The sequence below is a fragment of the Coturnix japonica genome, chromosome Z, assembly GCF_054131305.1.
Source record: "Coturnix japonica strain WE chromosome Z, WE-NBRP24, whole genome shotgun sequence".
Classification (NCBI taxonomy): Eukaryota; Metazoa; Chordata; class Aves; order Galliformes; family Phasianidae; genus Coturnix; species Coturnix japonica.
In genome coordinates, this window is record NC_140702.1 from 12,635,150 (window position 1) to 12,661,205 (window position 26,056).

General features: G+C 41.9%; 1 protein-coding gene across 2 annotated transcripts in view; it reads left to right on the top strand.

The window, feature by feature from the left end:
• The window catches only part of SVEP1 (sushi, von Willebrand factor type A, EGF and pentraxin domain containing 1), a 115,832-nt gene extending 91,594 nt beyond the window's left edge, over positions 1 to 24,238 (top strand). The window contains exons 39-50 of one of the 2 annotated variants that reach the window (XM_015849871.3): positions 1,289 to 1,514; positions 2,210 to 2,365; positions 4,181 to 4,244; positions 5,294 to 5,467; positions 6,469 to 6,642; positions 7,918 to 8,091; positions 9,469 to 9,645; positions 10,452 to 10,622; positions 15,594 to 15,689; positions 17,322 to 17,417; positions 19,797 to 19,890; positions 21,826 to 24,238. In XM_015849871.3, the coding sequence (XP_015705357.2) occupies positions 1,289 to 1,514; positions 2,210 to 2,365; positions 4,181 to 4,244; positions 5,294 to 5,467; positions 6,469 to 6,642; positions 7,918 to 8,091; positions 9,469 to 9,645; positions 10,452 to 10,622; positions 15,594 to 15,689; positions 17,322 to 17,417; positions 19,797 to 19,890; positions 21,826 to 21,856 (1,633 nt within the window). In that variant the 3' untranslated portion in view covers positions 21,857 to 24,238. The remainder of the gene's footprint in view (positions 1 to 1,288; positions 1,515 to 2,209; positions 2,366 to 4,180; positions 4,245 to 5,293; positions 5,468 to 6,468; positions 6,643 to 7,917; positions 8,092 to 9,468; positions 9,646 to 10,451; positions 10,623 to 15,593; positions 15,690 to 17,321; positions 17,418 to 19,796; positions 19,891 to 21,825) is intronic. The other variant, XM_015849872.3, reaches the window with a different exon arrangement.
• The last annotated feature ends 1,818 nt before the right edge of the window (positions 24,239 to 26,056 follow it).

Sequence of the window (26,056 nt, forward strand, 5' to 3'; positions counted from 1 at the left end):
AGAACACTGTTGCCATGATATCTCTGTAAAACCATTTTGTTAAAGAATGAAGATGGAAAGCTTATGCACCCTCAGTTAGTCCAAGTTTTTAGAGGACCTGGAAGAAAATGTATGCTTTATCATTGTATAAAGACAAAGCCCACATCCCCATGCACACATAAGCATACATACCAAAGAAAAGAGGTATTTCTTCCACCACCTTTGGATTCTTTTTCCTCTGCCTTCCTCGTCTCCACTGAAACACTGCTCTGCAGAGGTAGCTTTTCTTAGCAGGTAGCAAGAACAGTCAGCAAGGCACAGAATTATTTTCCCCTTCTGGCACCCCATTTGCTAATTCTTCCTACTTCAGTTTCATGTTGTAACCATACAGAGAGACTTATCCCCTGTAGTCTCATCTAATGCATTGCAACACTGTGCTGTCAATAAGTGCTGTTGGTGCACACTCTTTTTCACAGACAAGAAAAAGAGATCTCTGTTAGTTTCTTGGAATGTGCACACTGCAAATCTCATTCTCCAGGAAGAATTTTATCAAGTCTTGTTTGGACTTGATGATCCTTAAGGTCTTTTCCAACCTGAGCAATTCTGTGATTCTATAATTTGTTGGCAGAAAGGGATATGTTGTTTTGGAAGTAAAAGCAATAAATGGTAGAAGACTGACCTGTGAAGGTAGTATGTAGGTGAATTTAACAGAATCAAGTGTTCCCCTCCATTTTTGACAAGGTGAAGGGGATGTGTTTGTTTGCTTACAGGTAAATCAACTGCTGGCCAGATCCTATAGGCCCACTGATTTGATCTTGGTGAAGCTTTGTGTGGAACAGGACAAATCAGCCTTGAAGTTCTAAGCAAGCAACCTTTGTTAAGCCTAAGGCTTGGTTTGTTCTTGGAAGAAAGTAAAATCAGCTTTAGAATTGCTGAAAGTTGCAGATTGGGTATTCAGCACTTGGCAATGGAGAAGCTGTAAGAGCTCTTGTCTATCATTGTTTATTTAACCAAAAGCCCTTCTTACAAAGGGAAGGGCAGTACAGGGTCTGCACTAAAGCACCGAATATTCTCAAAGCACTAAACTCACCAACTCATTTTCCCTTGTGGTGCTGCAGCAACAGGAAGCAGTTGGAGGTGAAGTCTGAAACTTCTGGCTATGGCAATGGAATGCATTTGATATAAGCATGCTAATAGCAGGGTGTGCTTATGACCAGCTAATGCTGAAAAATGGCTGTCTTTTTAATGATCAGATCAGTTCATCCCTAGCTGTATATCCTTGTGGTCAGATGTTTGTACTCTGTTGCAGATGCCTGGAAGGCTACACAATGGTGACAGAGGTGGATGTATGCACATGTCAGGAAGATGGACAGTGGTCTCCTCAAAGTATTTCCTGCTGCCCCAGAAAGTGTTCCCTCCCAGGAAATATCACCCATGTCATAGTACTTGGGGACAACTTCACAGTGAGCACAAACATCACTTTGTCATGTGTAGAAGGCTACACTCTGGTGGGACCAAGCACATCCACATGCAAGGTATACTCCTATCTGCACTGTTTTATTTGGCATGCTCTTTTGAATTCATGAGTCCTCTTTTTGCCTGGTTAGCTTTTGGCTTTTAATTGTGCACAACAAAAAACTGTGGAGCATGTCCTGCAAAATATAGTATGCCTTCTTGTTCTCCAGTAGGAACAGGTAATAGTTTTCTTCATGTAGATTTTCAGAACTGGTAATTAACATTTGGTTCTTCTGTCAAAAACGAATGAATGTTGTCCTTTTAAAACCATTCATATTATCACATTTCAGAGCATAAATCATGTACTTCTCACAGGACTGGTACTTCTTGTTAGAGAAGGTCTGCTCTTATTCTTGACCTTAGAAGGAGTTAAATGTGTTTGATGATTTTCTGTTCAGGTATCAGGCTTCCTTTAGAGGACCGCAGTGGGCAGCTGAAGCACTTAGTCATGATAATGAACTTTCAGACAGGAGACAAGTGCAGAACATGGAACTGGGTGACTGGGCTAAGCTCCAGCCTATGTTGACCATCTAGAAATGTTACTTACATTGCTGAGGTTTTGTTAAGGACTTCACAGATAACACTATGTTAGCCACATTTGTAAGCCCACTGCTATTGGAAACTTCTGCTATGACTTCCCTAACATTTTCATTTAAATATGAATTTAGCGTATAGAATGATGCTGTCACACTTCTTTATCACACTTATTTTTCAGGAGAGTGGCATTTGGATGCCAGAGTTTTCTGATGATATTTGCATTCCTGTGTCTTGTGGGATCCCAGAATCTCCAGAGCATGGATTTGTGGTTGGCACCAAATTCAGTTATAAAGATGTGGTTCTTTATAAATGTGATTCTGGCTATGAATTACAAGTAAGCAAACTCATTCCCTAGCACTCTAATTTTTTAGTTGTCCGTTCCTGGTCTTATGTGAAGACAGTGAGGATATATGCCTGCTCTGCATTAGTGCATATCAGTAGCTGCTACATTCTTATCTGCTTTCATTACTGTATGTAGAATGCTCCTGGTATGTCTAGGGTATCCTTTCAGTGTGTTAATGTAATACCTGAAGCGAGTACAATCATTGTGCTCAAGAAATATATTCTGTAAATACCTTTTTGTGTTACTTTTTAAGTGAAGATTATTTCAGCCTTCTGAAAACATAACTTTTTTATTACTTCTGTGAACAATGATGCATACTTCTGGTATTAAGTCATGGAAGAATTGATTTCCCACATGTTGCTCTCATACTGACTCTCTGATCTCAGATCATATTCTTCCCTCAATTTCATAACATTCCAAGCATTGTGAGTTCAAAAGTCAAAGTCCCTGATAAATGCTGCTGCCCTCAGTTTTGTGATATTGCTAGACTGGGTGGAAATGATTTCTTTTTTTCCTTTCCTTTTTATGAGACAGACTGCAGTTTGTTTAATGGCGGCTTTATGCACTCCTGGAGGTGGGAACACCTCCATGTTGTTTTTATTATGAGCGCTGTTACCTCTGTGTGAGTTCTGGAGTACCTCTGATGTCCAATTATCAGGGTGGATGCTTACCACTTCACAGTCCCATCATGTGTTTTCAAAAGCTGCAGTGAATTCAGAAGTTTGTCTCTGAGGCACAGCCTGGCCATCATGAGCCCCAGGGGTTGCCAGTGTACAGGACGTTCAGCAGGGGGTCTTCAGAACAGAGGCTGTCTCTCTCCACTATGTTCCATGTATAGAAGCAAAATCCAGTGTCACGCTTCTAGATCCTGCAGTAACACCAGTGTTAAATATAGACTTTATGCACTCAACCACTCAATATGTATAAAAAGAAGAGTTTAGAGAGTGACTACAGTTAACAAGTCTAATTTGTGTTGTGTTGCTACATTTGTACTAACACTAGGGATGCCTGGAAGACTGCAGAATGGTGACAGAGGGATGGAGGACTGGGTTGATATTTAGATAGATAGGTAGAGCTGCTGTTAAACGTGTTTTTTTGGTGGTAAGAAGCCAGCTTTTGTATAGTAAAAAATTGATCCATGTTTTATACACCAGCTTCGCCACCTAGTGTCAATTGGTTTTTCTGTGTTTTTTTGTTTTTCCTCAGAAAGCTCAGCCCAGTGGGTGTAGTGCCATGCAGCACTTACTCCAGGCAGCTGCCCTTCTCATTGGGCTTGATTTGTAATTAGAGCATATTAATTCAAGGGAAAATTTGGGATGTTCTTCATGTTTTGGATTAAAATAAGAAATGAATAAAATATGCACATGAGTAAGAAAAAATGTTATTTATTACCAAATTTAAAGCAGGAGTGTTTGGAATGTGATGAAAGTCATTGTGGTGTGTTTAGAAACCACAGGTTTGAACTGTTGTTGAAAAGAATGCAAGTTCAATTTTCACTAAGAGTGTACTGGAAGGATGGAAGATGTGCCATGGCAACACATTCCTGGGAACAAGAATGGCAAAACTGACAAAAGCAGTGGTTCTCCAGGGAGACGAACAGGGGAAATGACTAACTGACCTCAAGCAATTGGTCTGCAAACAATAAACTGCACTTGCCCACTCCGCTTGGGCTGCAGCATTCAGCTCCCTGTTTATATGGGTTGCACATGGAGGGAAAGTTCACTGGGCTTGCTGGATATTAGAGTTAAAGGGAGAAAAAGGGTCACCAGGTGAAATTCTTTTTGAGTACTCTCTCTTGTTTCACAGGGTGATACAGAACGGACTTGCCAAGAAGACAAGCTTTGGAGTGGCTCAGTGCCAACATGCAGAAGTACGTCCCATCTGAGTTTCTCACTTGATGAATGTGGTCAAGGGTGATTTTAACCAGAAAACACAGTGTTTTATAACTGATTTATAACTCACACTGTCTTCATATGTCTTAAAATTTTGGTAAGTACTACAGATTGCACCCTAGGAGAAGTCCAGAATTGCTGGTGTATACAGGTAACCGTGTGAAGGAAATCTTTACGCCTTCCCACCTCTGTGCCCCTATGCCTCTAAGAAAGGTGGGCAAACAAGTTCCAAAGCAGCTGATGTCAAATACCTACACTTTTGTATGCTTTACTTCAGACATAGGGCTCTGTGCCCAAAGGAGCTTTTGACATTCTTTCACCTTTTTGGTCTTTGTGCATCTTCTGGTAAGTAGAAGGAAAATTAATGATGTAGAGGAATTTAAATGTGTTGTGTTAACTTCATGCTTAAATAAGGTGAGAACAGTAGAATTTTTCTGAAACTTTAAACAAAGGGTATCAGTGACAAATTGGAGAGTTGTATTCCTTTATCGGGTTATTGATACAAGAAAATACTGTCATGTTGCAGATTATTCTCAATTTGGAAGGGTGGTGTCTGAAATCTAAGCAGTTCTGCCACTTTGAGGTTATGCTTTCTGGGGTTTCTAAGGTTCTCCAACCACCTTAGTTACCAAAAGCTGCAGCTGTAATTCTACGGATACAGGTTTTCAAGGGTACTTAGATTCTGTGAGATACCTGATTCCTTCTGACTGCAATGCCAAAACAGAAGTTGTCTACATAAATACTTACATGGAGTTCAGCTGTTGATGGTAGGTGTCAACTGTGTAATTTCCTGAGGCTTCCTGCCAGTACAGTCACAATTGATTTTGTCTTTCAGCACTAACCGGGAGCACAAAGCATGATTCTGCTACCGTTCTGCTACTCAGCAGCAAATATCTGGGAATGCCCTTATAATCACTGTGCTCTTCTTTCCCTTTTTCTTAGAGTGAAAAGTCTGGAAAAGCTGTGAGCAGGACAGGCTGTATGCCACGTGCATAATATATCTGCAGTGTATTCCCTTGTGTTACAGGAGTATCTTGTGGGCCCCCAGAGGTAATTGAACATGGATCTGTTCAAGGAGAAGAGTTCCTGTTTGGCAGTGAGGCTTTTTACAGCTGTGACCCTGGTTTTGAACTACAGGGACCAAGCCGAAGAATTTGCCATGTTGACAAGAAGTGGAGCCCTTCTGCTCCTTTGTGCAGGCGTAAGTAGCAAAGTAGAGCAATGTGCTGGCAGTTCTCCAGGTCAAGCTAACTAGCAGAGTACTTTGGTTGGCTTCCACCTGGTCTCCCCATTCCAGCTGGGGGGCAGGGCTGTAACTGGAGGAGCTATAGGAAAAGCTAGCTGTGGTGTTCTCATTGGCAGTCTCTCTCTGGTCTAAAGGGAGCTCATTTTTGCATTTTAAAACAGCACAAGTGTAATGCTATGCTCAGGTTGCTAGAGGAGGAATGTGGCCTATTGCATTTTATTTGCCTCACATTAAGATGTGCAAGGCCTTGGTCATGACAGCTGTGGTTATCGGACTCTGCAGTGCAAAGGCTAATATATCCCGGACACTTTGCATGTCTGGAGATCAAGAATTTTCTGCTTAGGAACAAATCTTGGTTCTGGGCTGCAGCAGACAATTGCACAAGCATGAAAAGGATTGAAGACTTATTTCATAAAAGTTATAAATAAAATGGCCAGGTTTTATTATCTCCACCAGCAAGTTATTTTCCATCTTCTTGTGGTGATGTCCTGTCATTTGGAGACTTCTCTTTTAGCTTTGATGACTGTGTCTAGTATTTATTGTATGGCCGATACAAGGGGGCACAGCCTTTTGTAGCTGCTCTCATTTTTCTTGGGAGATATCCCAAGACCATCTTTCACTGTACAAGGAGCAGTGGAGCCTGAGAATGCAGCCTCTGGTTTTCTCACAAGAAGTGTTCTGTATCACTGCCTGATTGAGTGCATCTCATAGATTTCAACACTGTCAGATGCACTAGGATGGGTTCTCTCTCTGGGTTTGGGGTCTGCAGCTTGAACCCCAGGAGAGAGGGCAGGCAAGACAGTGTGTGACTTTTCTCCCTGCTGTATTTCCCAACTTCTTTCTTCCCATCTTTCCATTAATTCCATCTGTAAATAGAGCTGTCAGACAGGGTGTACAAGCCAGGCAGAATGGGCTTCTTCATTTGTACAATACCACAATCTTTCCTTCTTTTCTAGGAATTACTTGTGGGCTGCATCCCTCAGTAGAAAAAGCAGAGGCCATTTCTACAGGAAACACATACAGAAGTAATGTAACTTTTGTGTGCAGCTCTGGTTATCATCTTGTTGGACCCGAGAATATCACATGTCTTGCCAATGGGAGCTGGAGTAAGCCATTACCACTGTGTGAAGGTAAATGTTTTTTGTAGACTGGATTATAGCCTGTAGGTTTTGTAGCCTGGTGTGCTCTAATCTGGAAAAAGGAGTAGCTTCCCTAATATGTATGTGTATCATATGGTCCAGGGAGTAAGCTGCTTCTTGGAAGCAGATCAGTGATATGTATTGAAAATGGCACCTGAAAAAAAGAAATGTGTCAGATTGAACCGTGTTTGTTACTAAATCAGGAGACTTAGACATCATTTTCCCCTAGCTCTTATTCTGCAGTTTTATGATCTTAGTGAGAGATGGCCTTGTTTACAGTCTCAGAAAATCAAAGCATTAACAAAAGATAATGGACACAGAGATATGGGACTTCTCTTGGCAACCTTTTGGAGTCATTTGCCACGTTTACATTATTTCTCTGAATTTTGGGCCCAAATCCAGCAACAGGATTGTGTTAAGGTCAGTATCAGCCGCTCAGCCTTCAGCCTTCACAGTCCTCTTTTGAACAAATACTGTGAACGCATGACATACCAGTCTGCACATTAGTGCTTTCTGATGCTCCCACAATAGGACCTGTTGCAAGAAATACCTGTGTTACACGGATTGGGCAGTAGTGGTTAGAAACCAGGCTTTCAACATGAAAACAGAAAAAAAAAAAGTGAGGTTCCAAATATGAATTCTCCTTGCTTTTCTATTCCTGTTACCTAACTGCTGTGTGTCTGCTTTTGCTAGTTTAATCTGAAGTCATCCCTTTATTCTAAGTACTCAGGAAAACTGAATGTTAAATGGGACATGGAACAGAGTCTGTTGTGCAGTAGCAGTAACCCAGCCTGGGTTGACTGCCTGCTGGTTTCAGAAACACAGCAGAGAATCTTGGGGTGGACCATTAGTAATTTAAGGGTCAGCATCTTGCACCATTCTGCATTTCACCTGGTATTTCTTGTCTGTCAAAATGGAAGCTGCAAAGGACTGCAAATTTCTGAGGTATTTATTAGCAGTGAGAAAGAACTGTTTCCATGTTCTGTCCTGCTTATCTCTGTACGAGGTCATAAATGTGCCCTCCCCAGCACTGCTACATGTCGCTGACCTGAAAAACATGCGGCTGTAGCGTTTATCTGTCACTGGGAGGAGCTCCTTTCCTAGCTTCCATGCAAGTCTGTACTGTGTCTACTAAACTCTTTTGGTCATTTTCTTGATTTATTGGTCTGTGGCCGGTACTTTAAACACACTATGTGAGTAATTCAGGAATTGTTGCAAGTCCAAGTCTAGTATCAAGCTGCATTAACGACATCTCTTTCTTTGCAGAGACCAGGTGCAAACTTCCACTTTCTTTGCTGAATGGGAAGGCAATTTATGAAAATAATACAGTTGGCAGTACTATAGCATATTTATGCGAGAGCGGATACAGTTTGGAAGGAGAACCTACAGCAGAGTGCACAAGGGATGGAAGATGGAGTAATCCTTTGCCTCTCTGTAAACGTGTGTGTTTGCTTTGTAGTGAAAAAGTGATTTTAACTTGCAAGGATTAAAGTCTGGGTTACTCTTAGTTTATAATGGTAGTAATGAGAACAGCATCTGCTGATAGTGGTAGGGATGTACCGTAATTTTCTTCTGGAGTGGTTTGACCTAGGTTTGCAGATTTGCTGGTGTGCATCCTGTTCTTACAAAAGAAGCAGTTACTGAGATATGCCAAGGCATTATCTTGTCTCAGTGCATTTGCATGACAGTAAAAGAACAAGCTGTATTCAGTGTAAGTCCTTTTAGTTGGAAAGCTGTTACTGAATAAAGTCAGTAGGAGTAAGAAACTTGATTTATGAGGAGCAGGTGAGAGAAAAGTGCTCCTTTAGTCTTTGAAAGAGAAGGCAGTGGAGATCTCCTTATCTTTATATATTGGCAAGGTGGAACTAAAAAGGAGCTGAACTTCTTTCAGAGGTGCATAGTAGTAGGTTTAGAAACAGGTAAATCCATGTTGCAGCAAATGAAGTTCTGATTAAGTACCTGAAGAAACTGAAATAGGACTAGAGGGGATGTGTAACGTCTATACTTAAAAATAATTCTATTTTAGCTGTTCAGGGCCCTTTGTGGGCCAACATATTTGGTCGTGCTTTGAGAAGAAGGTTGGACTAAATGTCTGTGTAAATTATTCTGTGATTTTATAAAATGTCCACTGTGCACACCTACAATAGCTGTCCCTGTTGCTGTAACTACCTTTGAGATCTTCTGTTGTCTTAGGGTAGTAATGGAGGCATTATAGGTTTTGTACAACTGCAGGCACAGAGGATATTCGTTTTATGAAGCTGGATTAATCTCTGATGTATATAAAGTCCAGCTTTTTCCATGCTCGTGGTGAGATCAATAGACTATACAAAAAAAAGCTCAGCAAGTTTACAGCCAGTAGAAAGTAAGATTATTATAGAATTTTTAAACTCAAATGTTTGTGCTCAAGGATCTGGATTTTGTTCTGCTCTGTATTGGTCCAGGCCCACAGATCAAGGAATGGAATCAGTCTGACTCTTTTTGTTAAATTTTTTTGCACTAAAGTTGTGACAAACAGGAAGGAAAGAGAGAATGGTGTGATAGTAAAATGTAAAATGCTTTTCGCTTAGATTCTTAGCTGTATCTTCCACAGGCTTCATTAGAGTATGGTACCAAGTTTTATGACAGAAGAGAATAAAAATTTTTATCATTGTTTTATAACCCAAATCTCATAACTGTACAACAAATTTAAAATGTGAATTGTGATGAGCATCCATTTCTATAGCTCATCGTATGATTTGAAGTTGAAATTTGCCGAAATTCTTCTAAAGTTCCCTTCTTCTCTTTCTTTTTTCCTCTTCACTCCCTTTCTTTCAACAGCAAACCCTTGTCCTGTGCCTTTCATAATCCCAGAGAATGCCCTTCTCTCCGAGGTGGATTTTTACGTTGGGCAGAACGTATCCATCAGGTGCAGGGAAGGCTACCAGTTGAAAGGGCAGGCTGTGATCACTTGTAATGCTGATGAGACTTGGACTCCGACAACAGCTAAATGTGAAAGTAAGTACAGTACAAAACAGTAAGTACAGATCCCTGCATTTCCACACGGTTTTTGACAGCATCTGTATCAAACAGGAGTGTGACAGCACAAACCTGTTAGCATAGCGTTCTGTATAGCTGCAGTTACTCAGAATGGAGAGATCTTTTATCAGCATATGGAGAGCTGGTTTGCTTCTAGAGACCCTGGCACATAGAAACAACTGGAGAAGCGCCACAAAAGAGCTTTTTTTTTCCTTCTAACAGTTATTTCAGAGTATGTTTACAAGTTGATGTCCGCTTACACAATTGTCTATTGGGCTGTAGCTGTCATTTTCTTCTCAGCTTACATTTTGCAAGCACTGCAGACAGATTTTCTTGTTGAATGCCCCCAAATATCCTGAGAAAGTCTATGAGATTATGGTGAAGCAAGGGTGATAGGGATGAGCAGACTTCTATTGAATTTATTGACACTGATGGAAAATCCTTTTTTCAGAAGATGACTGAAAGATTTTTGGCTTCTTGCAAACAGTATTGGCTGGAGCAGTGACTTTACCCTGCAGACTCAACCATTTCATAGTTTCTGCTGTGTATGTTTGATTGCTGTGTCACGTGAAATTGTTGGTGCTGGTCATCTTCATGTGCACTGCTGTTCATGTGACACAGGTTTGCCCTGAGTATGCACACTGTGAAGCACCACTTACTGCAATTTTATCAGAGGTGTCTCAGTATCTCCTGAGTCCTATGAGTGAAGCATAGTGTCCAGAGTTAGAAACCATACAATGCCTGCATTGTAGCTCACCAGATTCTGGGTTATTTCTTTTGTTTAGAGATATCTTGCGGGCCCCCAGCTCACATAGAGAATGCTTTCATCCGTGGTAGCTTCTATCAGTATGGAGATATGATCACCTATTCATGCTACAGTGGTTACATGCTGGAGGGACCCCTGAGGAGCATTTGCTTAGAAAATGGAACGTGGACAACACCACCTACCTGCAAAGGTAAGTCGTTTTTAATGACAGAAGTATTTTTTAACTAACCACGAGTATGAAAGAGTCATCGTAGCAGCAGTAAAAACAAAAGCCAAATTTTTGCTGATTTCAGTGCAGCTGTGATTTCACCCAGGGCATTTCAAGTGCAGAGTATTGCTTTATTTCCACATGAAAGAGAAGACTTCCTCAATTTTTCTCTCTAGTCCTGGCTATTCCTGCAGTGTTGTAACCATCACCTTTGATCCTTTCTCCACATCTTTTGTGAGAAAGTGACAGAACAAGTCATGTTACTGACGTGCTGAGCTGCTTCAAATTAACACTGCCAGTCATTTTTTCCCAACCAAAGATCAAGCATTGCAGAAAACAAAAGTAAGAGATGCTTAGACTTTCACTGTGTTTAGAGTTTAGCATTTGCTGAAAATTCTTTTATAGTAAAGTACTTAAGGATAAGTTGATACAGCTCACTAAGTAGTGCAATAACTACTGCAGAATATTTGTGATTTTAGCAAAATACTAAAGATAGTCTTAACTTTCTACCCTTGACATTCCAGAAGGAAGACATCACTTTTTCATATATTAACTAAAAAAAAAATTCATACACTAGTTGTTAATATTTCAGAATTAGTTCTTCCACAGATAAGATTCATGTAAGTAATCGGTTTTGAACAGAAAAAATGGAGGAAACCAACAAAAAAAGTAGACCACAAACTAAACAGTAAAAAACAGATATCAATATATTCAAGTGCTTTCTTAAAAATAAGAGTAAGGCATAGCAAAAGAGTTCCAAGGTCACAGGGCACTGATTGGAGAAACATTGCCTTGTGCCGTTTCCCTTCTCATTCCTGCTGCCAGATCAATCTGTAGCTGTGTAAGTTAACTGCATTCTGAAGTCTTATCTCAAATGTTGCAATTGCCACCGTAAACTGAGCCTTTTTGTCAGAAGTGTATTAAAAGCAAAAACCTTAGGGCACATCAGTGGTAACTCGTAAGCAGTGACATTCCCAGAGCTCAAGAAATCCTGCAAAAAAGGAAAGGTGCTAGAACAGTGATCTGGGAACATTGGAGCCATAATCTAAGTTGTCAGGTCTGTCTCTGCTATTGCAAGTGCCTTAGCAACCACCGTCTAAAATGGAAGTCACAGTACATCCTCCCTCCATTACCACCATTCTGTTTAGATGAGAAATCCCTTGGAGCTGGAGGTTCCTATAAAGAGTTGACCCTAACTGACTAATCAGGGTCCCTTTGTCAGTGTTTTTGGTTTGACTTCTGCCATCAGATCATAAAGTTAAGACCTAGCTAATCTGAATTACCCTACCGTGTGTGAAAGCAGACATTCCTTGAAAATTCCAGATCCAGTAGTTAGAATTGCCTTGCCTAAAAAATCACACGTCAGTAGATTGTTTTAAGGAGACCCAAAGGCTGAGAAGTGGAGTTTTAACTCATGAACAGTTCAGTGAAGCTGCCTCCAAAAATCCTGTTTTTCCTAGTTGTGTGATCATGGCTTGTCACTGCCCTGAAAAGTCAGCTGTTGAGCAGCCCAGCAGAGGACATCCGTGGTAGAAGCAGCTGAGTTATTTCAGATGTTGATAGGTATTCAAAAGTTCTTTGTGAAATGTGCACTCATAAACTACAGAGCCCTTTCTGAAAAGCTCACCAAGTAGCTTATTATTTCTTTCTGAACTATGGTGGTTGTGGAATTCGAGGGATCTCAGCACAATATGTACTCTTCATAAGCTAGATATTTAGCAAAACTCTGTGATGTTATCTCCACGTTGTAACACTGCATTCTTCAACTGCCTCCCTTATATCAGCAGTTTTACTTCTTATTCTTACTGTGACAGAACATACCTTAGACAGAACACTTAGCCCTAATGCACAGGGCTGTCATCATCTGCTGAAAGCATTTCTTGACGTTGGTAGCTAAAAAGCTGGGAGGGATGATGCGCAAAGAACTGTCAAACACGTCCTGTTTCAAACACTGCTGACTTCTTGAGACTGTTCAGAGGATTAAGTGTTGGGGTCAATTATTCTGAAGTGCAAAATGATGAAATGGACAGATGGTCAGAGAGTAGTGTAATAAAACAAAGTGGAAAAACCTGCCTTTGGATATGCTAAGGGTCAGAACAATTTCCCCCCTTCCTTTCACCCAGAAACAGAACTAGAAAGGACCAAAGATTCTTCTGGGAGCACTGACATGTTTTTGTGACACACGTCAAAATAATCTTTCAGAACTGCTTTATAATTCATTTGAGGGATTTGCCTAACAAAAGGGCTACAGGGCCTTTGTGGTCTACATCAGAAGCAACATGAAAGCACTCTTCGCAATGACTCATGCTGCACTTACTGTTTTTGGCTCTGTGAGTTGATTACTAATGTGTCCTGAGCCTGCTTGAAACAATCTGGCCCAGTTGAACGGGTTAGTTAATGTAAATATTGTAATTAAAAAACAGATTTCATTGGCTTCTCTGGAAGAGCTGCAACCACAGCTGTGCTTACCTGAGTCACTACTGGATAAAGATTGTGGGCCAGATTCTGATCTGAGTTTCAGGGGTGAAAAGTATTAGGCTGGATCTGCCAAATGTAAATACCTGTGGGACTCAGCAGACTGCATGGATTCACACAGCTTGTCTAGCTCCTATCTCTCCTCTCTGAGATGCTCTGAAATCTGTCATGTATTTGGTCTCTGACAGCATTGTGTTGAATGGGAGAGGTGTCTGCTGTGGAGGCATATACCAAAAAATTGATGCCCAACTAGTGAACAGACTTTCTGAGGGACTTTTCTTGCTACTACAGGGCAGCTTTTTGGCAGAGTTGGGAACAAACACCAGGAATCTTTTCTTACCTTTGCTTGCCCCTATTTGTATTGCAGAAGTGTTACCACTTCTGTGTCCTGTGTAGATAACTGTCAGGTATGGGTTTATAAGAGAACTCAAAAACAAAGATTGGTACTGTGGGTGTGAGATCCGCTACCAGTTACTGATGTTTCAGTTAATAATTCCTATTCTTTCTCTAGCAGGTCAGGACTGAATTGTCCTGCTTTCTTTCAGTGAATGAGATCCCAGCTTAGTTTACCGCCCCAAGCCTTTCTCTGCTATTGTCTGCTGAGTGAAAAATAATCCTCACAGCTACAAACTGTCTCTCCCTGTGTAAGCTGATGTATATAACAAGTGCACACCTAGGGATGGTACAGTCTTAGTTATTCAGTGTTTCACAACCAGGGCAGAAAGCCAGGAAAAGCATACCTCTGACCGAGATCCCGAACTGCTGGGCGGAATGGAGCTGCTGTGCAAAGCAACTTCAGTAACTAATGAAATATCCACGTCTTCTCCATCAACAGAGTGAGAGAGTATAAATTCCAGAAAATGTTTTTCTTGGGCTTTGAATTTGACTTGGCTTGTAGTTTATATACAAGCCTTTTGTTTACCATCCTATTATACACTGAAGGAATATATTTTCTGTGGAGTGGATCACAGACAATCTCAAAACTTTAAATGTATTTTTATTCAACTTACATAATTTTTTGTTGCACAACAGAAATGTATTTGGCACACCATTCACTTTAGCCAACACCAGAGACAAACTGTCTGTGTATTCATAGATGTCTTTACAATGAAGAATTGTTCAAAATACCTTTTTAAAATATTGCAGCTTCTGTAAACTCCTCCCAGTTATCAGCTGACATTTAATGGGAAGGCTCTGAAGCTTTCTAAAAAGGCAAAAGCTTTGGCCTCATTTCAATGGGCTCCAAGCAGTAACTTGCAGCATGGCATTGCTTGGTTGCAAGAATGACTCAAGCCCAGCTCAATCAGTGAGAGATCTGCATTCTTTCCAGCATGGAGCTTAGGTCTGAACCAGTGTGCTAAGCCACTGTATTTAATACTGACACTGAACAAGACTTGAAATACTTTCAAAGCCTAAACACATATTTTACGCGCCTAGAAAATAATTAAAGATAGGATGCAGTTAACAGTTCAGACTAAGTTTCCTGAGGTTATTCTGTATTCATGACTACCACTAATTAGAAGTTTGTCTGATTACTTATTTGTCCTGTAGTACCATCCAGAAGCCACAGGGGTTTTTTTTATCTTATGTGCATAGCATGTACACAGACACGAGAGGGATGAGGGATTTTACTTGCTTCAATAATCTTTAAGTCTGAAATGTTTGTACTTAGCTTGCCACTCAGTTTTATAAAGTAGCCCTGGTTTCCCTGGATGTATTAGCCAAGATGAAATACAGTGTCACTCAAGTAAGTCTGTTGTGTTCAGGCAACATGCTGTAGTAGCATGGTAGAAAGCACTTCAGGTTCCTCACTTTTATGAGCAAGTGTTTATTAAGAGGTATGTGAACCATGGAGCACCAGTCAGCATGAAAGCTGGGGGAAGTTTATAATCATACTTTGAGTTCCACAGGTAAACACTTCACTGTGCCCATGCTGCACCCTCATATTGCATAGGATGGCAGTGCAATAAAAATTCCTTCTCCTACCACACTGTCCTGTCATACTTTCAGCAAACCCTGTCTAAGTCCAGATACCATTACCTTCTTTTAACTAGAGGTTAGAAGAAAGCTTGGTTTTATCAAGAAGAGGAAAAAAGTGGGTAATAGATTTTGTTCATTTGTTTGTCTTAGGGGAAAAAAAAAAAAAAAAAAAAAGAGTGGTAATAAACAAGTAAAGCACAACATCAGCCTTTAAACATTGTTCAGATAATTTACCAGACTGTCCTAAAAATTAAGCATTTTTCTTTTTTGCTGTTGCTCAAGGGCATTTTTGGTTGTCTTAACAGCTCACAGTAAGTAAAGAGGAAAGCACTACCTTTTCTCTCCTCTGTGCTCTCAGTCACTGTACCTAGTCACCTGCAGACAGCTAGAAAACAACATAGACATGGAAGTCAAAGCCAGGTTATGCTTGTGAATTTTGTTATGCTTTGTGTTCCAATTAACCTTCTTGTGTTGGTCATGAAATTGTTCTGTTTCCAGCTGTCTGTCGGTTCCCATGTCAGAATGGTGGAGTCTGTGAGCGACCAAATGCCTGCTCATGTCCAGACGGCTGGATGGGTCGTCTCTGTGAAGAGCGTATGTATATCATCTTTCATGTGTTATTTAAAAAGATGTTTTAGGTAAGACAAGTGAATTTTCTTCAGTGAATTCAGTGTGAAAATTAAAGGCGTAAGAGCCAAAAATGTAAAAAACTCAGCTTTATTCTGCTTGACAAATTAGAATAGAAACAAGGAAGCAATTGCTTGTTTCTAGACAAAGGGCCATCCTTTGATACTTCCCTACAAAACACTTCTTAATTGATGCAGGGCTGGCTTTTCCTGACCTGTATCCCTGTATAGTTGGAGAACTGGATCTGTTCTGACTGTGAACAAGCAAATCTGGCTTCTGAGCCTGTCAGAAATTCTCTGGGTGATGCTGGAGTTGCTGGGTTTTGCCGTATTTCCCATTTCCTCAGCAGTGATCTTAACATGAGGAGTTGGTGAGATGTGAACCCTTCATGCTGGCAGTACCACTGCAGTGCATACTCAGCCCTCTGTGTTTAATATTTTCAGCTGGAGGGGGTTGAACCCTGTGCCTGGCAGAATTGTGTTTGGGGTGCCGTGATTGATTTCCTCACCTTAACATTAGTAACAATACTTAATGTGTTCTTCATGACCAAAAGACAATTTTTACGCCCCTAGACATTTTAATCTGTCATCCCAGTTCTGACTTTGTTTTCCTGTGTGAGGAAAGTGAGCAGACAGCTGACGAGCTGGATTACAGTTCATGCAGACACAGGCAGTGGCCTTTTTTTTTTTTTTTTTTTTTCCCTCTTTAACATAGGCAGTGAGAAGCGAGGTAAAGGCTTCCTGCAGTTAGTTAGTGCCACCTTGATTTTGCAGTGTGCCTTGTCCCTCAAGGCCCATCGGTGAGTACAAGAGATAGCTTTAGTCTTAGGTTCTGAGGGCCTCTTCTTTTGACTGCTAGCGCTGAGCACTGATTTGTCAGGGCCAGGCCACAGGTGAGGCTGCAGAGCTTGGAAGGAATTCAGTCATACACACAGAGATACATTCCACAGATAACAGGACAGGTACATCATCCTTAGAAAGAACTGACCACCTTGAAAAATGTGCAGAGCACCGGTACTTTAGTGATGCAGACAAATCTTGGTGATATGGATGAATCTTGTGAGCTCCTAGAATTTCACTGTTTCTTTCTTGTCCATGCTGGCTGCACCTGCTAAGCTTGATCTCTGCGGAGGGTGATCCTATCCTCCCAGAGTAAAACTCTCCTGGAAGTGCCCCTCATGGGTCCAAATTTGGGACCTAGCTCAACTCATTCTCATTCAAATGATTGACCAGATTTTGATATTGATTTTGATAGCCACCCTTACAGAAGTGAGCATTGTCCAGGGAAATTACAGGTGAGAAGCGAAGCAAGCAAACAGCCCTTGCTCCTTTGTAATGAGTACAGAGCCCAGAGGTGTCTGAAGTACTCCAGAAATCACTTCATTAATGGTCTGTCCTCATTCCTTCTCTTTTCTGACCACCAAGCCAGTGGTATTTGCCGCACGTGCCTTCTGGGTAGATCATTCTCAGCTCCATTTGTACTGCATACAAACACTTTGAGGGACAGTCAGAGCCTGTAGTTAAATGTAAGGAGCTTTTTTTTCCTCTTCATTTGCAGAGGTGATTATTGTTTTTGCTGGTTCTCTTCCCTTCTCCTTAGCAATATGCATTTTGCCATGTCTCAACGGAGGTCGCTGTGTGGCTCCTTATCAGTGTGACTGCCCCCCTGGATGGACTGGATCACGGTGCCATACAGGTAAAACTCCTTTTACTTACATTCTTTTTCTTTTTGGGACCCTGCTAGCAGTACCAAGTGCAATTCACTAAGGACTATTTAGCAACTGCCACACTTCTCAGAGGAAAACCCAGCCCTACAATAAAATTCCCAGTGCATTTGCTGTCCTCAGATACAGACTATTTTCAGAGTCGTTCCTTATGCATCTTAACAATCCTCAGAGAAACATAGTCCCTTTAAAGACAAACAGCCTTCAGAAGAGGGCTGTCTGCAGAAGCCACAAACAGGGAGAGAATTTCCAAGGGGAAATAAGGCTGTTGGCTCCAGCAGGAATTACAGTTTCACTTTCAGCTTCAACATACGCTGTTCAGCGTCAAACTCAGAAGCAAGCTGCAGGTTCTTCTGAGGTTTATCATGACCTAGCTGTCTTCTGTGGGGGAAAGGGGTCCCCCTTTGGTGCCATGGTGCCTCAGTGCAAAGGTAGCAGAGATGACAGAGGAAAACAGCAATGTGTTTAAGGATGGTTAAATTTAATGGGTGTGTGGATGGCTTAGGTATCATCTAAGTTCTCTGAACAAACACAATATGGGTGCTAGATCTGTTCCTTGTACCTGCATTTCAGCAGCATGCAGCACACCAGTGTAGCCACAGGAATGATTCTGAGGTGCTAGACTTCTGTCCTGGTACGTCAGTTCAAGTTAGATGAAGCCAGTTCACAGTGAGGAGTAATACTTGAACCCAGCTTTGGGGTACTTGGTTTCTCTGCAAGGCTGAGCAAAAGGCAAATTTTCGAAGCCTTGTCACAGTGCAAATAGCTGGTAAAACTTGATGTGTTTGGGTTAGTTAACAAGTTAAAAATCCAGAGAGACCTTCTTAACTCTCAACTGCTGTTTTTTGAAGCAATACTTGCCTAGCATATAATGCAGAGTTTCACAAACTGTGCAGCAGCAGCGTAGGTAGTTGAAAACAGATGGCTTCTTTACTCATGGGCCAGCAATTCAAAGCAGTTCAGGCTGAGTTGCTTTTCAAGTAGTTCAAGAAAAAAATCCAGTGGTCAACTGCAATCTGTGCCAGAATTCATTCAAAAAAATACATAAGCACTGTTTGTGAAGTTACTCGGTCAATTGAGGTTTTACTTCCTGGTCATGATATTCTGTTGGCAGCTGACAAAACAAAACAGGGCAAAGTGAAATGGGAAATACTTGGATTAACTGCTGGTCTCACAGGAATAATTATGTACATAAAGCGAGAGGTAAAGACATTTCATTCATATTTTTCATTCCAGAATCAGAAGTAATTTTCAACATGACAAACCTGGCACACTTAATTGCACACGGGTAGTCCATCTCTATAACCTCCTGCCATTGTTTGTGTTTTGGCCAAGAGGAATCACATTCCTGTGACTACACGTTTCCACTTCCAGTAATCAGTGTTTCCAGCGATTAACATTTTTTGCAAAAGTATTACTCAAAGTTTGTCTTCTCTGGTGTCTGTCCCCTTACTGTAGCGACATCTGCTAAAAATATTTGATGTTTTGTAGCATCCTGGTATTATAAATGCTTATACTTGAAGTGAGTCGATGAGATTGAAGTTAGCTAATCAAGTGAATGTGGATCTGTTCTGTAAATTCCGTGTTGCTTTACCTCCTGCTTTCAGAATTGCTAGGAGGAGTTACCTGTTATCCTTCAGTTTGGTCATTACACAAAAGCTGGTGTAACTGTTTTTCAGCCAACCCTTCCCTACTGGCTGAGGCTGGCAGTAGTTCTTCAGGATACCTAGTACTTTCAGGAACTTGCTGTCATTCCCCGCTTCCTTTCCTTATGTCCACACTAGTGCTGTTATGTGAAGTCTTGCCCGCTGTTGATGTGTAAATGGCTTTTTGACTCATAACTCTCTTTTCTGCCTTTTTCTGGACTTTTTACCACATCTGGTTTCTGCTTGTTCTGGCTGTTATTCAGCCATCACATTCCTTTCAAGCAGACATCCATGTTTTCTTCCTCAAAATGAAGCCTATTCTTCAGTGATCTTATAGCTCTTCTTGTCTAATTTCTCCCTCTGCTTCTGCTTGTATTCTTTTTCTGCCTCAACTCAGGGCAAAGAAAAAGAACATAATTGTTAAGGCAACACAAAATAATACACTGACTGTTCCATGCAGCTCATGCACTGCAGCACACAGTAGGGAAGATGGAATCACATTTAGCAAAGGTGAGTTTCTAAGGTTGCCCTTTCCAGAGCAAACCATCTTTTACAAGAAACTCAAAGCTGACATTTAATGCTGTAGTTTTGAGAGCAGCCCATTTGTAATGGAATAACACAGGCTGGACTTTCAGTGTGCTGTTTTCTTAACAGCTTGGAGTGGGTTTACTCATTAACACAGTCTGTATGTGCATTTGTACACAGCTGTTTGCCAGTCACCTTGCATAAATGGTGGGAAGTGCATACGACCAAATCGATGTTACTGTCCCTCATCATGGACTGGACATGATTGCTCAAGGTAAGTGTTGATGAGTGCTGTTCCATGACTAACGTGAGTGGCTTGCTGCTGAACAGTATCCCAGAAGAACTGTGATTAATTTTGCAGAAGAACATCTCTAGATCATGTAAATCAGTAGTCACCAGGCAACTCATCATTTATGGGCAATCTAGAAAGACCTTAGAGAGTACTCTGTCAGATGGTTATCAAATGTATAGAAATCCCGGGAAGTGGTACATCTGTGCGTGAGCAGATAGGCAAACTTGCCAGGTTTCTTCTTAGCACTAATACTGTAATTGGAGGTGTTTATTGTGGTACAACACAGAACATTTTCTGGGCGTTCATTTTGAACAGTGTAGACTGCAGCTGGGTCCAGGTTCAAGATGCAGGTAATGCAGTAGTTCTTTTTACACCTAGTGTTGGGTAATGTCATTATTTAGAGTGAAATACGATGTCTCTTAGTAAGGTCACAGTTCAGATTGCCTGACAGTGTCATCACCACGCGAGGCAGCGTTTCGAAGTCTTAGTGTTTGTTTTTCAAAGCTAAGTTGGGCAGTTCTGCTTACATGGAAATCTGAGTGGGAGCCAGTTTATCTGTGGAAAGCTGCCTTGTTTCATGCTGCTGCTGAGAGCCATTTACAGCCCTGGAGATGGAAAGCAGGCGGAATTGTGATAATGTTGTGGTCAGAAATCAGATATAATAATAAAACAGGCAGCATGAGTTATCCTCCTCCCCATATGGAATACTAATAAGGGCCACTAAACATATACCAGCAAAAAAACTTGTACCTCAACTCCTCAGCAGCCTCTGAAGATGTCTGACTGCTACAGACAGACTTATTCTGAATGCATTGGCTATTCTCCTGGAGAGCTAAACAAATATCAGCAAATACCAGATTTTCCTTCTTTTCTCTTGAATATGGACAAATCCAGTGCCACTGTCTTGCTTTTCTATTCTTCTTTCTGAATGGATATAGATAGAGATTCCCTTCTGTCTCTCTGATACACCAGTCATCTTAAAGCTCCAGAGAAGATCCTTGTTGCAAAACCAGTTTTCATGATGGTTTTCATTTGTATTTATTTGTATTGTATGTTCATTTCATGAACAGTTTTCATTTGTAATTACGTTTACCTTAAGCGAAGCAGCCTGTCTGTACTGCTAAAAAATAGTGTCTTTATATAAAAATAGTGGTGTTAATCTGAAAGTTAAACATAAAGTCTGGTAATATTTTCATTTAGGATATAAAGCAGAGAAGCTCAAGTCCACTGGATTTGTCAGCCCCAAAAAATCTGGAATTTATCTCTGAGGCTCTTTCGGGATTTTGTGTGTGTTTGGCTTTTTGTAACTTATCCACAGCTCTGTGCATCATTGCTGACTGTGAGAGAATGTGGACTGTTGGTCCTGTGGGCTGGTGTTCCTGCAACACTTCCTATCAAGGGCTGTTTGAGAGGAATCTTTCCTATACAGAGCTGAAGGGGCTGAGGGGAGATGACAGAAACAAGCACTGAGATCTCTTTCAAACTTTGTTAAACATTGACCTCACCCTGGCGGCTCTTTACAGTGCGTAATACAGTGCTGAGGGTTCAAAAACAATACAGGCAAGACAGGAGTTAAGTCTCACGATAACAAAGATCTGCTGTTGCAGGTCAGGTAGGCATGATTTATAAGGGGAGGTTGGAAGGGCTAAAAGCTTTTATCAGCATCCAGGTCTAGATTAGCTCCAAAGTCTGTGATGAGTCACAATTTGCATTAGACATCAGCTGGCTCACTCTTTTCCCCTCTCACTGTGAGCTTGGTGCTATATCCCCAGTACAGTCTCAGTCTCCTTCCCCATGTCCCTCACTGTGGATCTTGCTCTGCATTTTCACCCCTGCACTGATTTTATTCTGTTTCTTATGTGTCCTGGTGGTGTTCGTTTTTGTTGTTCTTGTTGTTTGCTTTTTTTTTTGACACAGAAAACGGAAGGCTGGATTCTACCACTTCTAACAGCGGAGCAACAGTTTTACACTCAGAAACCTTTCTTCAGCCTGGACACCAGGGCTTGGAATCGAACGCATTGTAAATCACATCCATTGCTTCCCTTCCCCCCAGCTACTTTGTTTTGTATTTTATTTTGTGATATATTTTTTCTATACCTTTCAGTTTTTAAAGAAAACCTCTGTATTTTCCATTTACAAAAGTATTATCAAATATATGCTGCTATACACACACCATACACATACAAGGGTGAAGATCCCTACTGTTCTCTGAGAAAGTGTCTGTGTACGGTGAAGTCCCTCCCATTTCATACACCCAGTAAGCTAATTAAAACATGCCATGCTGCCAACCGTGATTAAACAGAATGTTGCAATTCTGCTTATCATCTCCCAGAGCATATTGAAATCCAGCAATTTGGTAGTAAAGAATAATTACGTAGAGCTAATTGAGCCACCACACTTTGCATTGGGCTTGTGTGGGTGGTATAAATTAGAAGTACACCTGATAAAGTCCAAATTGTAGCCAGAGTTCCTGGTGGACGTAAGTAGATTCTGTAATGTTAATTACGTGGCACTAACATCATTGGAAAGTGAAGTAAATGGAAGGCAGTGGCAAGAATTTTAGCCATCAGTAAAATACTCAAAAGCGTGAAGGAGTTGAGAGAGTGTCTGGGGAACAACAGCCTCTGAGGATGTTTGGCATACAGGCATTTCAGGTGTCTCGCTCAGTCTGGATGGTCCAGAATGCAGCAGCGAGTAGCACAGACCACTGAACACTTTCCCCTGGTAATGGAACTCACCACTACTTGCCTGCAACCAGTCGCCCTTTCCTCTGTGATGATCAAATACACATCCAACATCTGCCTGCCAGGCAAATGCTTTTGATACACGGGGTTTGGGTCCCAGTGTTTGGCCCTGCAGTAGGGAGAGGAGGCACCAGTTGTGTGTATAGGTGAAGCTTTGCTGTTTGCTTACTGAAGAGTGGTGTTTATGTTACACAGAACCCTCAGAGAACTGGAAAAAGCCTCTCTCGTGTACAGGCACAGGCAGAAATACCTAGCTGAGTAAGAAATACTGAGAGCGCTGTCAGATATGCTGTCAGACTTCTCTTTTGCACGTTGTTGATCCCTCTGCATCTGAGAGTCACACATGCTTCTTGTTCTCTGATGAGCAGAGATGCCAAGATTTACCGATGGGTAAGTGGTGCGGCAGAATTACAAGGTGGAAATCCCATGTGTGTGTTGAGGTCAAATGCTCGCTAATTATCATCAGATAGTAATGAAGTCTTGTCTGTGAAAGAAGACTTTAGAGTGAGAACCATTGATCAGGAGCTCCTTTTTTCCCAGTAGCAGCAAAAAAGCACAACTGTCAGCTCACACTAGGAAAGAAGGAAAAGGTTCTACACTCTGCAGCATTACTGTGTAGTTACCCTCTGGGTTATGAGTGTACACACGCTGCCCCCACCTCCCCCCTCCCCTCTTTATAAATATACATTCCCTTTATGAATGCATGATAGGACGCAAAAAGGAGCTAATGGATGGACTAGGGCACTAGTGAAGACTGACACATTGCTAATGGCTGTTAACCCAAGACCAGAAATGGGGAAGAAACAAGTGAAGCAGTGAACCAGGAAGAGCTGGAAGAAAAACAAGTAGCTGAAGAATATTTGTCAAGGGACGAGCTGAATTTGAATGTAGATTCCTTCCTTCTGGGAGCTGCAGCCGGCTGAAGAGCTATTCTTTTGACTCCCTTAAACATACTTTTCTGATGGATTCTGCTGACACGTACCAACAGCCATCAGTGTTTACAGCGTTGGTTCAAGTTAGCGTTCAGTAAATAGTATCACATTTCAACCCACGGTTGCCACCATGTGTAGGCACTTTGTTCCCTGACCCCTGCTGCTGTGCACAGTGAGTGCGCAGATGCTGTAGTGAGCAGCTCGGGATATCTGAAGAGAAAGAGTGCATCAATGGGAGAAGTAGATTTTTATTTATATGTCATTCTCATGTTTTAAAAAGTAGTCCCATTTTCAATGTGCTTCTCTGGTACATGCCCTCACCGCCCTGGCAATCTCCAGAGCAGAGCAGCAGTGTTTTGGAAGGTGCCCAGGGCTGGCTTTTAGCACTGCAGCTTGACACTAGTGACTAGTACATGGAGTTTGGGGATATACTCAGTCAATATGTTTCATAAGCTGATGTGGTAGGAAGAGTAGCTGAAACTATAGGCTGTTATATTAGTGCTGTGTATGATGCTTTGATAACTTGCTGGAATATTTTCCCTTCCCCATTCTGTGCAGTATTGTCATTTATGTCACTGCTTGTTGTGTGTTTTAAAGGACTTCTGTGTGATGCACTTTACACTGTAAATAAAGTTGCACCCTGTTTAGTACCTATATAGATTCAACACTGCATTTATTTATTTGTTTGGATGTTTGTTTGTTGGTAACACTGAGCAACAGAAGTGCCTGCCTACCCCTTTGGGTCTGCTGGTGGAGCATGCGTGTTAGGGAGATGGGGCTCCGCTCAGGGGAAAGGGTGAAATAATTGGCAGTAATCTCAGAAGAATGTGCCGGGTTATTCCACATCCTCAGATAAAAATGCTGTTAGCACTTCATTTTTCAGATTCCTGCTGCCATTAGAAGGCATTTTGAAACCTGTAATGGCCAAATTTATCCTTGGCATAAGCAGATGAATTGAAACCTACCACACACACACTACTTAGTAGAAATGGGACTTGTTTTATTCTGTCCTAGGACTAGGATTTTTACAGCTATGGAGCTTTCTGTACTCAGAGACAGTAGGGGTTAAAAGTGTAGCATGACAAAGAAAACTCTGACTCAAATACCGCCCTTCCAAGAAGGAGCATATATAACAAAGCAGGCAAAAAATTGAGGGTGTGGGCTTTTTCAGGGAATGTCAGAGGCCTGCCTGTGTTTCAACATACTGGCTTAAGTGGAGATTTCAGAGTGCCAAAGCCATCTTCCAACGCCTTCCCCTAAGCAGCAGCACAGAAGGTGGCAGGAGGTTGCAGAGCGCTGCTAGCAAAGCCCTGAAATTTGATGTGTGTCTGATAGAAAAGAGGTAAATTTGTGTGTGATAGTACTCATCCATATCCTGCTCATAGTAGTGAGAACAGGCTGTCACTGCACATGGTCTCCATCCTGAGCACACAGAGCGCAGCCCTGCTGGAAAGGAAGAGTAGTGGGAGTGGGTCTCTACCATGAGACTGAAGCTGCATTGCTGAAGGGGATGTGCTAATGACGGATCCTTCCTGATCCCAGGAGTACAGTGAGAAAGGTACCATCACTGCCTCTGGTCCCACAGGCCAGAATGCCAGCAGGTGTTGCTGTGAGGAGCTGTGCTGTTGCCTGAAGGCTGGTTCAAGCAGTAGTCTCTCTGCAGCTTGGTACAGGAACAGCTTATGCACCTCGGGCTCATCCTATGGCAGTTTATACGCTTGCTGCAGAGGGATCCCTGCAGCAATTACCCACCTCACAGCCTGGTGGGGACGCAACAGAAACGTAGAATCACAGAACCACAGAAGGGTTGGGTTGGAAGGGACCACAGAGCCCACCTCAGAGCGCTGCCGCCCAGCAGGACAGGTTAGAACAGGGCCATCCAACATGCCTGTGGGACGGGCACCCACAGCTGCTGTGAAGACATTAAGGGTGCTTAAGTGTGGCTAGAAAGAGTTGAAGCATTTTTCCAGACTTCGGCTTTCAACTTGGGATTGTAGTAAACGTAGAGAGCTGCAGATGAGTGATGACTACCTAGAGCCTGGCTTGCCGTAAAGATGCAGGGGTTGTGTAAAGCCGGCTGCCTGGTCAGGTATTGCAAGGCTTGGTGTCTGGTCTGATTTTATTAAATAGCTTGGTTAATGGTCTGGGATAAGGGATAAACAGCTCATTAATTAATCCTGCTGCTAATGAGCAGGGAGGTGCTGCGAGTACCTGTGGGAGCAAATTACATAAAGAGAGTTAATCGCGTTAAGGGGAAATGACATGAAATTAAAGATAGGAAGGACAAGTGGGTGCTTCCCAAGTGAAAATCCTGCAGTGACAGTGCCCCTAGGCAGGGAAGGGCAGGGCACACCATGCCCTGGCCACTGCCACCTGTACCAGTGCAAACTGAGGGCCAGGGTCCTGAGCTGGCAGGGCCTGGAAGGAGGATGAGCACAGCCACTGGAGCAGGCCAGGCCTTATCTGTGATTC